Source organism: Mobula birostris, chromosome X (genome assembly GCF_030028105.1).
Source record: "Mobula birostris isolate sMobBir1 chromosome X, sMobBir1.hap1, whole genome shotgun sequence".
Lineage (NCBI taxonomy): Eukaryota > Metazoa > Chordata > Chondrichthyes > Myliobatiformes > Myliobatidae > Mobula > Mobula birostris.
In genome coordinates, this window is record NC_092402.1 from 13,486,887 (window position 1) to 13,502,578 (window position 15,692).

A 15,692-nucleotide genomic window follows, 5' to 3' on the forward strand; every position below is an offset into this window, starting at 1 on the left:
AATTATTGTGACACAATTTGATCATAGTGGTGGATGCCTGGATTGAGCTGCCTGGGGTGGTGGCAGAGGCAGATACATGAGGGATTTTTAAGACGTGTTTAGATAGGCACATGAATATGAGGGAAGTGGAAGGATATGGACATTGTGTAGGCAGAAAGGCTTATTTTAGTTGGCTATTTGATTACTAATTTCATTGGTTCGGCATAACTACTACTTACTGCCCATTACGCCGCTAGCGTTTAGGGCATCAATGCAGGTCCTCCATCTCTGGCGGTGTTCAGGACTTCCTTCATCGTGTCAGTAGCTTCCTCTCAGCTTTCACTACTGTGAGTCATGGAAATCCAGGGTGGAGGCTCAGGAATACCGTCGCACGCAGATGTAGGATTCTTCACTGCTGTTTCCACAGTGTTGTTTGGCACAACATTTGAGTCATTTGTGCAGTATTGTTCTTTGTTCTATACGTACATCGTCAATAAATCAGCAGATACGGTGCTCCAGGTAAAAATAGTAGATTTGAACTGCCTTGTTGATCTCAAGCCTGGGGAACTTTGAGATTTCCTAAGAGTTCTTGTCAATACTTGCAGTGGAAATTTCGCAATGTCATCCATTTGATTGATGGTTATATGTTCTAAAGAGCAGAACTTATAATCAGATAACATCACTTGCTGAAAATGATTGCTTGCGCTAAGCTGCTTTATGCACGCATCAAGACTTGACCTGAATAAACCGAATAAAATACACTCTGTACCCTTTTTATTAGGTGCACGCCTGCTCGTTAATGCAAATAGCTAATTAGCCAGTCATGCGGCAGCAACTCAATGCATAAAAGCAAGCAGATGTTTTCGAGAGATTCAGTTGTTGTTCAGACCAAACATCAGAATGGGGAAGAAATGTGATCTAAGTGACTGTGACTATGGAATGATTGTTGATGCCAAATGGGGTGGTTTGAGTATCTCAGAAACTGCTGATCTCCTGGGATCTTGAACCTTGAACCTTGAAGTGGACGGGTTACAGCAGCAGAAGACCACAAACATACACTCAGTGGCTACTGTATTAGGTACACAAGAGATTGTGCAGATGCTGGAAATCCAGAGTAACACACACAAAATGCTGGAGAAACTCAGCAGGTGAGGCAGCATCAGGAAAGGAATAAAGACTGAGACTCTTCATCAGGACTGGAAAGGAAGGGAGAAGAAGCCAGAATAAGATGGGGGGAAAGGAGTACAAGCTGGCAGGTGATAGGTGAGCCAGCTGAGGGGGAAAGTAGGTGGGAGAGGGAGAGGGAAAGGGTATGAAGTAAGAAGCTGGAGATTGATAGGTGGACAAAGTAAAGGGCGAAAGAAGTCTGGATCTGATAGGAGAGCAGAGTGCACCATAGGAGAAAGAGGAGGGGAAATAGAGGAAGGTTTTGATAGGTGATGAGAAGAGAAGGGTAGAAGAGGAGTCAAAATGGGGAATAGAAAAAGAGAGAAGCAGATAATGGCTCATAGAACTGGTGATAGATGGGGCGAGCACAGAATGTCAGTAATTTGCTGACTACCTTGACTTCAGTGCTCTAAATAGCCAACCTATGGTCCAACACCTGAACCTCTATCTCCACTGAGAGCTGGGAGCAGCGGTGAACTCATGGGGGAGAGAAGGACAGTCAATTCCTCTGGAAGGAACACCTCGGAGATCTCATTCACAGTTCTTTCCTTGATATGAGCACCTTGGGCCCCCTCCCATGGCAACTTATTCTGTCCACACTGACCAACGAGAAGTCAAAAAGTCCAAATTCCAACTCAGAAATAACGAGGCCATTCAACCCATCGAGTCTCATCTGCCATTTGATCGTGGCTGATTTATTATTCCTCTCAACCCCATTCTCCTGCCTTCTCCCTGTAATCTTTGATGCCCTGACTAATCAAGAGCCTATCAACTTCCACTTTAAATTTACCCAATGACTTGGCCTCCACAGCTGTCTGTGGCAATGAATTCCACAGATTCACCACTTTCTGGCTTAATAAATTCCTCCTGATTTCTGTTCTAAAGGGACATCCTTCTATCCTGAGGCTGTTCCTTCTGGTCCTAGGCTCCCCCACTATTGGAAACATCCTCTCCATGTCCACCCTATCTCGGCCTTTCAATATTTGATGGATTTCAATCAGATTCTCCCTTGATCTTCTAAACTCCAGTGAGAACAGGCCCAGAGCCATCAAACGGTCCTGATATGTTAACTCTTTCATTCCCAGGATCATTCTCATGAACCTCCTCTGGACTCTCTCTATACTAGCACATCCTTTCTTAGACATGGTGTCAAAAACTGAGCAATGCCTTATAAAGCCTCAGCTGTACACTTCTCTACATAATGGGCAAGTTGAGTCAAAGGTCATCTTTCTATGCTGTATAACTCAATGAATATTTACAAATAAAGCAGAAGTTTATGCCTTGAGCCCTTCTCCATATTAACTGCTGCATATTTACCATTTTTATTTTTACCATATCACCCTATACCCTGCAAATTGAATTTGTTCATTGTCCTCACATTCTTCCACTGTTTTCACTCTGCTGTTGTTGTGAAATCTTCTGTAATCAATTTCTCTACCGAATCTTCATTCCCCTCAACTCCTAGTTGCTGCTAAATTTTCATCTTTTCCTTTGCACTTTATTTATTTATTTAGAGATACATCATGGTAAAAGGCCATTCTGGCCCAACAAGCTTGCACCCTTGTGACAATTAACCTACTAACCCGTATGTCTTTGAAACGTGGGTGGAAACTGGAGCACCTGTCGTCCTGGGGAGAGCATGCAAACTCCTTACAAACAGCAGCAGAATTGAACCCAGGTCACTGGAGCTGTAATATGTTACCCTAAACACTACTACCATTCTCCAAATTAATCTCATTTTATAGCCATTAGAAATTCTGTAAAACAAAACTCAGGTTTACCTTCTTCTCTTCATCCCCCTCTGGAAGAAGTAATAGAGTCATGGAGTTTTGAGGCAGAGTAACAGGCTGTTTGGTCTAAATTGTTCATGCCAACTGTGTTGCCCAGTGAGATAGTCCCATCTGCCGATATTTGGCCCATAGCCCTCTAAACCTCTCCTATCCGTGTACTTATCTAGATGACTGTCAGATTTTGTCTATGTGTCCACTTCAACTGCTGTTTCTGGCCTTTCATTCCAGATATGTCCTGCCCTTTGTGATAAGAAGCCTTTTATGATAAGATGACCCTTTTAATTCTCTTGCCTCCAATCTTAAACCTGTACCTGATAAAGAGTCTTGACCCAAAACACGAACTATTCATTCCTTTCTATAAATGGTGCCTGACCCGTTGAGTTCTTCCAGCTTTTTTGTGTGTAGATCTCCAGAATCTGCATTTAAACTTATCTCCTCTTGTTTTTAACACCACTTCCATGGGAAAAAGACTATGTGCTTTCACCCTGTCTATACCCCTCATCTTCTTACATACCTCTCTACCAGGCTGCCCTCCATCCCATATGTTTCATGGAACAATGTCCTAATCTACACAACCTTCCCTGGACCTAAGTCCAGGCAACATCTTAAGGCAAAAATGTCAAAAGAATGAGTATATACAGAATAATAGTGAACTGTGAATCAGCTGAACAGAAATATAACACATTAAGGGACTTCCCCATAGCCTCCAATTCCACCCACCTCTCATCGCTCCACATTCTATCTTCCACCTCCTAAACACCTTTCACAAAACCCGTGTTCAATTCAGTGAACTTTTTTATTTATTTTATTTTATGTAGAGATACAGCGCAGAACAGGCATTTTGAGCCTTGCTGCCCAGCAACCCACCTATTTAACCCCATCCTAATCACAGGACAATTTGCAATAACCAATTAATCTACTAACCAGAACATCTTTGAACTGTGGAAGAAAACTGGAGAGCCCAGAGGAAACCCATGTGCATATGGGAAGGAACATATAAACTTGCTTACAGAGGATTCAGGAATTGAACTCCAAACTCCCAACCTGTAATAGTGTCATGCTAACCAGTATGCTACCATGGTGCCCTAAGGATGGAAATCAGTGGTTTTTCATTCTGCTTCGCTGTGTGAAAAAAGAGCCACCTTTTACAATGGCACTTTTAGTTAACCAGAGTAGGACAGATAGTGGCAGTCTTCCAAACAACAGCTTCTAATGCAGGTTCTGATGGTGATATCATCTTGTGTAGCAGTGTCTCTCTTTACACAAGGTGCTAATGACCAAAATTCACACTTATTTTCTCCAGTGAGCATTGTGGACCGGTGCTGCTCTCTGGTTGGCAAAGAACACTGTGTCTTATGGGAGCTGGTGCTAGAATTTGCATTCATGGGTCACAAACATGGTAAAGATGAAATTCATAACAGCTTCCTCTGAAGCAAAAGTTCCCAACCTGGGGTCTGTGGACCCCTCAGTTAACGGTAAGGCTTCATGGCATAAAAAAGATTGGGAACTCCTGCTCTAAAGGTTTGATGCAATAGTTTTAGTTCAAGCTTGGCTGAAATTCAAAGGAAAAGTTGTGAATTTGGCTCTAGCATGCTAGTAACACACACACAATGCTGGAGGAGCTCAGCAGGTCAAGCAGCTTTCACTGGAGACCAATGAACAGTCAACGTTTTGGGCCAAGACCCTACAACTGGATTTTGACTGTTGATGAAAATCATCATAAAACGCTGATTTATTTTATGATGGAATAAATCATAAAATATTTTTTACGATTATAAAACATCATATAATGAAACATCAACTGCTTATTCCTCTCCATAGATACTGCCTGAACTGCTGAGTTCCTCCAGCATTTTGTATGTATTACTGTGGAGCTCCAGCATCTACAGAATCCATGGTGTTACTGAAATAAGTGGTAAATGAAAGTTTCACTGGAGTTCCATTCCATCAGAACGTCTGGCTGATTTGAAAGGAATCATTATACAAAGTTACCCTAATGATATAACACTTTGGAATTCTTTTATTTCACAGGGTTTCAGAAAGGCCAGACAGAACCTATGGATACCATTTTTGTTAAAAGTGTGAAAGAAGGGGGAGCAGCGCATCAAGCTGGGCTATGTACAGGTAATATGAACTAGCTTCTTGTTAAGTTATGTTATCACCTTTTTCAAAAGGATTAGGCCAATAACACCAGAAAATGTATATTATTAGATTCAAGATTGTTTATTGTCATTCTTCAGTTCACAAATGTAAAGGAGAACAAAATGATTATTACTCCGGATCCAAAGCAGCGAGAAAAACTAATAAGTATAAAGAACACAATAAGTAAACAAAAAACACAATAAATATAAATTAAAAAGGCAGTCCTATAAAACATAATGTGCATAGGCTGATTGTATGATAAATGAAAGAAACTTGAAACCACCTACAGAGAAAATGTTGTTTTCCATCATATCCAGCAATGACAGGAGACCAGTGTAGCAGAGTTTTTTTAAAGTAGAAAGTCCATTGCACTGGGAAGTCCAGGTCCAGTGGTACAAATAGTTGTCACAAACTGAGGTTTTCTTTGGTTTCAGTAGCTGACCATGACTTCTTCTGTCCCTTCCCCTCCGCCATCAGATTTCTGAAAGGACAGCAAACCCATGATCACTCAGTATTTTTTCCTCTCTTTTTACACTACTTATTTAAACTAATTTTCTTTTTTATATATACTTCTCATTGTAATTTATAGTTTTTTATTCTTATATATTGTAATGTACTTTTGCCACAACACAATAAATTTCACTACATATGCCAATGGTATTAAACCAGATTCTGATTCTGACCTTGTGATGGTAAGGAAGTCATCAAAGCAGCAGATCGAGATGGTTGGACAGAGGACATTACCTTGAGGAACTCCTGTATTTATATCTGAATTCCAACGTCCAGAATGATCTTTATGTAAAGTGTGACTCCAACCATTACAATGTTTTCCTCTCGCTGTCCAGTGTTGTCAGTTTTATATAGCACCACGCTCTGCACTTGGACTAAGACTGTGATTAGGTATTGTGCAGCTTAATATCGGTGAGCAGACTGGAGGAGGCCAACATGAACAGCATCTCCACCACTATAAAGCAATTGGTCATGTCATTGGGATGTATAACTCATGTCTCCCCAAACAGATCCTTTATTCTCAGTTGAAGGAAGGTCAGTGAGCCCCTGGTGGGCAAAGGAAATGTTTGAAAGGTAACATCAAAATCAGCCTGAAAAAATTCAACATTACATCTTAAGACTGGGAAGACATTTTACTCAATAGATACACCCAGAGGAAATCTGTTCAAGAGGGAGCTGTGCTACACGAGAGCGACCTCTGCTGTGCCACAGAGAACAAATGGCAGCTGTGAAAGGAGAGACTGAACAACTAAAAGGTCCAACCACTAACAACAGTCACCATTTACTCTTGCCCACTCTGCACCAGAATATGTGGATCCTGGCTCGGCCTCAAAAGCCACCTGAGGACCCACCAATAGACAAACCCTTAGGAGAACATCATACTCAATCCGAGTGATTGCACTATTACTCGTGAGTAAGTGCTTCTTGCACTCTCTTTGACATCTTCCATTAGTTTATTGCTAACTGGCAATTGACTAATTTAGTGGGAATTAGCTGGATTGGATTTGTCTTTGCTTTTCTGAACACTGTGTAACTGAACCTAGTGTCATTTTGTACATATAATCAATGTATATGAGCTATCTAATGTAATTATATTTATTGCATTTTTTATTATTGTGTTCTTTATCTTACTGTGGTTTCTACATGTTGCATCAGATCCAGAGTAACAATTATTTTGTTTTCCTTTACATTTGTGTACTGTGAAAATGACATTAAATAATCTTGTATGATTTTCAGATTGTTGTGTAGATGCCAGTGTTTTAAGTGTACTGGAGCAACTTGGCTAGAAACACAATGAACTCTGTGTTGCAGATCTTCAGTGCTGCAGAGGGACAGTTTCTGGTCTTTTAGCCTTTGCTGTGTACAGTGCTCTCAGCTGTTTCTTTAAATCGTATGAAGTGAATTAAGTTGGCTGAAAACTGACTTCTGAGATGGTGGAATTTTCCCTTGGGTGTTTCAGCCTTGTCCATAAGACCATAAGATATAGGAGCAGAATTAGGCCATCGAACCCATGGAGTCTGCTCAGCCATTCCATCATGGTTGATTTATTATCCTTCTCAACCCCATTCTCCTGCCTTCTTCCTGTAACCTTTGACATCCTGACTAATGAAGGATCTATCAACCTGTGCTTTAAATATGCCCAATGACTTGGCTTCCACAGCCATCTGTGACAATGAATTCCACAGATTCACCACCCTCTGGCTAAAGAAATTCCTCCTCATCTCTGTTCTAAATGGATGTCCTTCTAATCTGATTCCAGCATTTGTATACTAGATTTTGCTGTCATTGTGAATGTGGTATTCTGGAATACTTCTTCCTATATGAAGGTGAAGATAAAGATTAATACGTCATTTGCATCAATGACCAACACAATCTGAGAGTATGCTGGGTGTAGACTTCAAGTGTTGACATGCTTCCAGTGCCAACATAGCATGCCCACAACTTAGTAACCCTGACCCGTATGTCTGGAATGCGGAAGGAGCATCAAGAGGAAACCCGCTGGGTCACAGGGAAACTGTTCAAGCTCCTTACTGACAGTGACAGGAATTAAACCCCGATCTTACAGCTGGCACTGTAAAGCTTTGAGCTAACTGCCATTCTACCATGCCCTCCCCCACTACGTTACTGTTAAGTGTTAACTATCCCTCCCCCTCCTGTCTTCTCCTATCATTTTGGATCTCCCCTTCCCTCTCCCACTTTCAAATCTCTTACTATCTCTTCTTTCAGTTAGTCCTGACGAAGGGGCTTGGCCCGAAACGTTGACTGTACCTCTTCCTGGAGATGCTGCCTGGCCTGCTGTGTTCACCAGCAACTTTGATGTGTGTTGCTTGAATTTCCAGCATCTGCAGATTTCCTCGTGTTTGCATAATTGTCCATTAACTGTTTACTTGCCCATCACTATTCAAGACTAGAGTGGGGTGATTTTGGATGTGTTGACATAATGTTCATATTGCATTGGACTTCTGCTAGTGTGATAGCGTAAGGAAAGGTTATACAACCCAAAAAATCATGTGATCTGCTTGTTAAAAATGAAATTTGTGTAATAAAGTTCAAAGTAAATTTTATATCCAAGTACATATACAGTTGAACCTTAGCCAAACACATTTCAACTCAGTTTTTCACAATTCCTGACATTTAGACCTAGAAAACATTCCCTGTCTTAGGTCAGTTAGGATCACTACTTTATTTTAAGAATGTGAAATATCAGAATAATAGTAGAGAGAATGATTTATTTCACCTTTTATTTCTTTCATCACTTTCCCAGTGGGTCAGAAGTTTACATACACTTTGTTAGTAGTTGGTAGCATTGCCTTTAAATTGTTTAACTTGGGTCAAATATTTTGGGTAGCCTTCCACAAGCTTCTCACAGTAAGTTGCTGGAATTTTGTTCCATTCCTCCAGACAGAACTGGTGTAACTGAGTCAGGTTTGTAGGCCTCCTTGCTCGCACACACTTTTTCAGTTCTGCCCACAAATTTTCAAGACTTTCAAACATTGTGGGGACCCTTTCTGAATTATTTTGAAAACCTTTGATTTGCTGTTAAAGCACAGATAATGACTGACAATCTTTTTTTTTCTATTAATCAGCTTCGGTCTTGGTAGTGGGTTAGATTTTTTTTATATAAAAAAATTATTATTTTTCAATGTTACAAACTAATTGATTTGTACAAATATAGGGTAAGGGGTCTTTATATGCGATTTAGTTTAATGTATTGACATATATATTTTTTCCTGTACTCTGTACTCTTGTATATAAATTAATAAAAATATTGGAAAAAGAAAGAACACCCAGAAGACCAAGGAAGTTATTGTGGATTTCAGGCATGCTAGGAGCCACACTCACATCCCCATCTACATCAATGGAGCTGTAGTGGAATGTGTACCAAGCTTCAAATTCCTTGGTGTCCACATTTCCGAGGATCTCATCTGGTCCCTAAACTCCTCCATCCTGATCAAAAAGGCGCAATAACGCCTTTATTTCCTGCGGAGCATTAGGAAAGCTCACCTCTGTCCCAGGATACTGACGGACTTTTACTGCTGTACCATTGAGAGCATACTCACCAACTGCATCTCAGTGTGGTATGGCAATTGTCCCGTATCAGACCGCAAAGCACTCCAGCGGATGGTGAAAACTGCCCAGTGAATTATTGGCACCCAGTTGCCCACCATTGAGAACATCTACCATAAACACTGCCTGGGCAGGGCAAAAAGCATTATCAAGGATGCATCTCACCCTAACCATGGACTTTTTACTCTCCTCCCATCCAGTAGGCACTACAGGATGGGAGGCTGCACGCACAGCAGGCACAGGAAGAGCTTCTTCCCTGAGGCTGTGACCCTGCTGAACCTCACGTCACAGGGCTAAGCAGTATTGCACCCATATTGTACTGTCTCAGTACTTTTATATTTGTGTGCTGTAGCACTTACTTTTTATTCGCAGTTATTATGTAAATAACACTATTCTTTGCATTTCTGGTTAGATGCTAACTGCATTTCATTGGCTTTGTATCTGTACTCGGCACAATGACAATAAAGTTGAATCTAATCTAATCTAATTACGGCCTGGTATGGGAGCACCAATGCCTTTGAGTGGAAAATCCTACAAAAGGTTGTGGATTCGGCCCAGTACATCACGGGTAAAACCCTCCCAACCATTGAGCATATCTACATGAAACGTTGCCGTAGAAAAGCAGCATCAATCATCAGAGATCCTCACCACCCAGGCCATGCTCTTTTCTCACTGCTACCATCAGGTAGAAGGTACAGGAGCCTCAGGACTCACACCACCAGGTTCAGGAGCAGTTATTACCCTTCAACCATCAGGAAGGAGGTACAGGAGCCTCAGGACCCACACCACCAGGTTCAGGAACAGTTATTACCCCTCAACCATCAGGAAGGAGGTACAGGAGCCTCAGGACCCACACCACCAGGTTCAGGAACAGTTATTACCCCCTCAACCATCAGGAAGGAGGTACAGGAGCCTCAGGACCCACACCACGAGGTCCAAGAACAGTTACTACCCCTCAACCATCAGGCTCTTGAACAAAAAGAGATAGCTACTCTCATTTAAGGACTCTGTTATATAGTTATTGCTATTTATTTATTTATATCTGTATTTGCAGTTTGTTTACAGTTGACAGTTCCTGATGTTTACAGTTACTGTTCTATAGATTTGCTGAGTATGCCCATAGAAAAAGAATCCCAGGGTTGTGTGTGGTGACACGTATGTACTCTGATAATAAATTTTACTTTGAACTTTGAGAACATGAGATGAAGAGTCCTTGAAAGTGAGTCCATTGGTTGTGGGAACATTTCAGTGATGGGACAATGGAAGTTGAGTGGTTATTCCCTTTGGTTCAAGAGCCTGATGGTTGAGGGGTAATAACTGTTCCTGAACTTGTGGTATGAGTCCTGAGGCTTCTTACCTTCTTTCTGATTGCAGCAGTGAGAATAGAGCATATCTTGGGTGGTAGGAGTCCCTGATGATGGATGCTGCTTTCCTGCAACAATGATTCATGTAGATGTGCTCAATGGTTGGGAAGGCTTTACCCGTGATGGACTGGGCCATATCCACTACCTTTTGTAGGATTTTCCATTCAAGAGCATTGGTGTTTCCATACCAGGCTGTGATGGAGCCAGTCAATATACTCTCCGCCACACATCTATAGAAGTTTGTCAAAGTTTTAGATGTCATACCAAATCTTTGAAAACACCTAAGGAAGTATTAATATTTTGTTTTATAAAATTGTGCCGGAGTAAAATGTGAAAGATAGCTTATTTAGTCTGTCAAAGACTTTGGATGTCATCTTGTTAAATGTGTGATCAGTATAAATTACCGGTTATCATTTTATATTTATTCATTTCCAGTGGCTATAGCCTTTCAGAGATGCCACATTTGGTTTTTTTTAATGTAGTATATTTGAATGTAGTTTACTTGCTGTATACTGTAAACAGCACATACTGCTATTTCTAGTTTTCAGCTTTCAAAGAATCTCTGTGTATGTTGCAAATAGAAATATAATGCTAGGTCTCTAATTTTCCCAAAATTAAACTGTGAGGCTGTGCAAAGAAAGTATCTAATGAAGTTTGAGAGTTCGGTGGAATCTTTCACATTGGAGTGATGTAGGATGTGCCATCCAGGGAGTTGTGGGTTCAGGGACTAGAGTACAGAATCTAAACAAGTGCTTCTGTTAGTAGTGCTGAGGGTACATTGCATTGTCTGAGGTGACATCTAATCCAAGCCCCGTCTGTCCTTTTGGTTAGATTTGGTTCAAGGTTAGAAGTTCAAAATTCAAATTAAATTTATTGTCAATGTCGCCATATACAACCTGAAATTTATTTTCTTGCAGGCATTCACACTAAATACAAAGAAACACAATAGAAACAATGAAAAACCATACACAAGTCAAGCAGCTAATGTGCGATAGACAACAAACTATGCAAATACAGTAAGAAAAAAACAATAATAATAATAAATAAGCAATAAATATTGAGAACATGAGATGAAGAGGAAGGTGAATTCATAGTTCTGCGCTTTCTACATTACAGCTGATATTACTATGTAAATGTGATTCATTGGCTGTAAAACATGGCCCAATGAACCAAGATTAAGACTATATAAATGTGTCTTTCGATATTGTTTTCATATCAATGGCAAGGTTAGAAGGAAGTGAACTATGACAATAACTTTTGAAGGCTACCTGAAAGTGTCCAGATAGGTCATCTGTGACCTTTGAGTTCTATAGTAATTAGTCGGCGTTTTGAGCCAAGGCTCTTCATCAGGACTGGAAAGGAAGGGGGAAGAAGCCAAAATAAGAAGGTGGAGGAAGGGGAAGGAGTACAAGCTGGCAAGTGATATGTGAAGCCAGGTGAGGGGTAAGGGGACAAAGTATTGTACAAAAACAGAGTACAGCTCACAGTATGTACCTCAAATATTCAGTGTACCGATTTCTCCATGAAGCTCCAGGATTTTTTGAAAATTAAGAATGAAGGGTGAAGGACAGATCAGTCACGTTGAATATGCAAAGGGAGTTAGAGGTTAATGTTGTGAGCGGTTACACATTTTAGATTTGCGATCTCCCTGTTTAACCATGATCAAACGGCAGAATAATTTGATGGGCCAAGTGGCCTAATTCTGTTTCTATGTCTCCTGGCCTTATGGTCTGAGTAAAACATACAGAAACATTGAAGTGAGTTGCATGTTGATCAAGAAATTTTATAATATGGTTATGATCCAGAGATGACTGCACCATGAAGCATTGGGAATTTAAGTTTTAATTATGACAATTCCAAAAAACAAGTTTTTAAATTATGTATTCACTTTCATGAGATTAGCATCATATTGTTTCCACCTTGAATTTCAATTTATAAACAATTTTACTTCTCCAAACACATCTTTTGGGGATGCATTTTGATATTCACAGACTTGAAAGCAATTCTTTTTTTTGCAGGAGATCGAATTGTAAAGGTGAATGCAGAGAGTATAATTGGCAAAACATATTCTCAAGTGATTTCCCTGATTCAAAACAGGTAAGCTAACACAAGGACTAAAAATAACATCTTGATTTAACATATATAAAAGATACAAACTTCTTGGCAAAAGTTAAATCGTTAATTATGTAGTAACAAAAATTGCTGGACACCCTCAGCAGTCATTTTGATCTGCTGAGGATTTCCTGTATATTATGTTTTATTTCAGGTAATTCAGGATGTGTTTCTTTTATTTGTCATTAGTATAGGTGATTTCTGTCTGACTCAATGAACTGTTGTGAATGTAGAACATAGAAGTGTACAGCATAGGAACAGGCTATTTGGCCCACAGTGTTGTGCCGAACCAGCTAAAAAGCAAATCAAAAACATCCAAACACTTACCTCTCCTCCCTATACCATGTCCATATTTCTCCATCTTCTGTACTTCCACTCAAGGGCAATCCATATCTCTTAAAAGCTTCTACCATCATACCAGGCAGTGCATTCCAGGCATCCACCACTCTCTAAGTAAAAAACTTACCCCTCACATCCCCCCCTGAACCTACCCCCTCTCACCTTCAATGCACACCCTTTGGCATAAGACATTTCAACCCTGAGAAACAGAAGTTCCCTGTCTGTTCTATCTATGCCTCTCATAAACTCATAACCCTCTGTCAGATCTCCCCTCAGCTTCTGCCACTCTAGAAAAAACAACCCAAGTTTATCCAGCCTCTAAACCAAGAGGCATCCTGGAAAACCTCTTCGGCACCCTCAACAAAGACTTAATGTCCTTCCTATAGTGGGCGACCAGAACCGTAGGCAATACTCCAAATGTGGCCAAATTAGAGTTTTATAAAGTTGCAACATAACCTCCTGACTTTTGAACTCAATGTCTTGACTAATAAAAGCAAGCATTCCATAAGCTGCCTTAACCCCCCCATCGACCTGTGTAGCCACTTTCAAGGAGCGATGAACTTGTATCCCAAGATCTCTCTGCACAGCCACACTGTTGAGGATCTTGCCCGTAACAGTGTACTGTCTCCTTGCATTTGCCCAACTGAGGTGCAACACGTCACATTTATCTGGGTTAAACCCCATCTGCCATTTCTCAGCCCATATCTGCAACTGATCTATATCGTACTGTATGCTTTGCCAGTCTTGTACACTATCCACAACTCCACCAATCTTGGTATCATCTGCAAATGTCCTAATCCACCTATCTACATTTTCATCCAGGTCATTTATATACATCCCAAGCAGAGGTCCCAGCACAGATCCCTGCAGAACACCTCTGATTACAGATCTCCAGCTTGAATAAGTCCCTTCAACCACTACCCTCTGTCTTCTATGCACAAGCCAGTTCTGAATCCAAAGAGTTAATTCACCACAGACCCCGTGCATCTTAATCTCATAGATTAGCCTCCCAAGTGGGACTTTGTCAAATACCTTACTAAAATCTACGTAGACAACTGCCTTACCCTCATGGTTCCAGTACAAAGGGTGTAATTTTATTGTCCTTCCTTCAATCGTCAATGGATCGAAACCCTGAAACTCCCTAACAGCATTGTGGTCATACCCACACCTCAGTGACTGCAACAGTACAAGAAGGCAGCTGAAGGGCAACTCGTTTGTTCATTATGTGCAGTGTTGTATGATGTTGGCGATCATGGTCTTTCCATGACCGTGATTGTTCTGGGCAAATTTTTCTACAGAAGTAGTTTGCTATTGCCTTTTGATATTAATGGGTGACCCCAGCCATTATTAATACTGTTCACAGATTGTCTGCCTGGCGTCAGTGGTCACATAACCGGGACTTGTGATCTGCACCGGCTGCTCATACAACCATCCACCACCTGCTCCCATGGCTTCATGTGACCCTGATCGGGGGGGTGGTGGTGGTGGTGTGGGGGTGATCTAAGCAGTTGCTACACCTTGCCCAAGGGTGACCTGCAGGCTAGTGCAGGGAAGGAGCACGTTACACCTCCTTTGGTGGAGACGTACCTCCACCCTACTCTACTATTTGTAAATAAAATAAACTCGTCACTTAGTGTTTGGCATTGATCACTTGGCTGGAAACATATCCCAGGGATTAGCTGAGTGAATCTCTTTGGAACTGCCTCCTATGCCACTAAATCCTCCTTAAGTAAGGGAGCAAAAACGTATGTCGTTCTAGTTGTGGCCTGACCACTGTACTAGCCAGTTATACTTCCCTATTGCTAAGCTTTCAACCCTCTTGCAATGAAGACCAAGGGTAGGACTGGGTGACCTTGGATAGGACTACTAATCCAGAGTTAGAACACAGACTATCAGATTCCTTTCTGATGATGAGCTACATTGGATATGCAAGCTCTTCCTTTTTTGCCTCCCCCAAGCACAACGCTTTACAGTATAAGTGAGCTGAGTTCAATTTCAGTCGGTGCCTGTAAGGAGTTTGTATGTTCTTCCCATGACCATATGGGTATCCTCCAGGTGCTCTGGTTTCCTTCCACTGCCCAAAGATGTACTGCTTGATAGATTAATTGGTCACTGTAAATTATCATGTGATTAGACTGGGATTAAATCAGGGAATTGCTGAGTGGCATGGCTCGAAGGGCCCATTCCGTGCTGTATCTCAATAAAATAAACCTTGCCCAAATGGCTGCTGCCATTTTTTACCTTTTCAATAATCAACAGCAATTTCCCCACCCAGATGTGGACAATTTCTTTTTGACAGATACGGACAGAAATTGTTTGATCTTGCTGGAACTGTTCCTTTGAATGGCATAAGACCATAAGACATAGGAGATGAATTGAGCCATTCAGCCCATCAAGTCTACTCTAGCATTCTATTTATTATTATTATTATTATTATTTATTATCCCCCCTCAACCCTACTCTCCTGCCTGCTCCCCATAACCTTTGACATCAAGAACCTATCAATCTCCGCCTTAAATATACCCAATGACTTGGGTATGCACCCAATGACAATAGATTACACAGATTCACCACTTTGGCTAAAGAAATTCCTCCTCACCTCTGTTCTAAAGGGACGTCTTTCTATTCTGAGGCTGTGCCCTCTGGTGCTAGGTCCCCCACAATAGGAAACATCCTCACCGCATCCACTTTATCTAGATGTTTCAATATTCGATTTCAATGA

General features: G+C 41.1%; 1 protein-coding gene across 1 annotated transcript in view; it reads left to right on the top strand.

The window, feature by feature from the left end:
* Nucleotides 1-15,692, top strand: part of LOC140191802 (rho GTPase-activating protein 23-like) — a 244,970-nt gene that overhangs the window by 90,597 nt on the left and 138,681 nt on the right. The window contains 2 exon segments of the mRNA XM_072249578.1: nt 4,968-5,060; nt 12,538-12,616. Of these exon segments, the coding sequence (XP_072105679.1) occupies nt 4,968-5,060; nt 12,538-12,616 (172 nt within the window).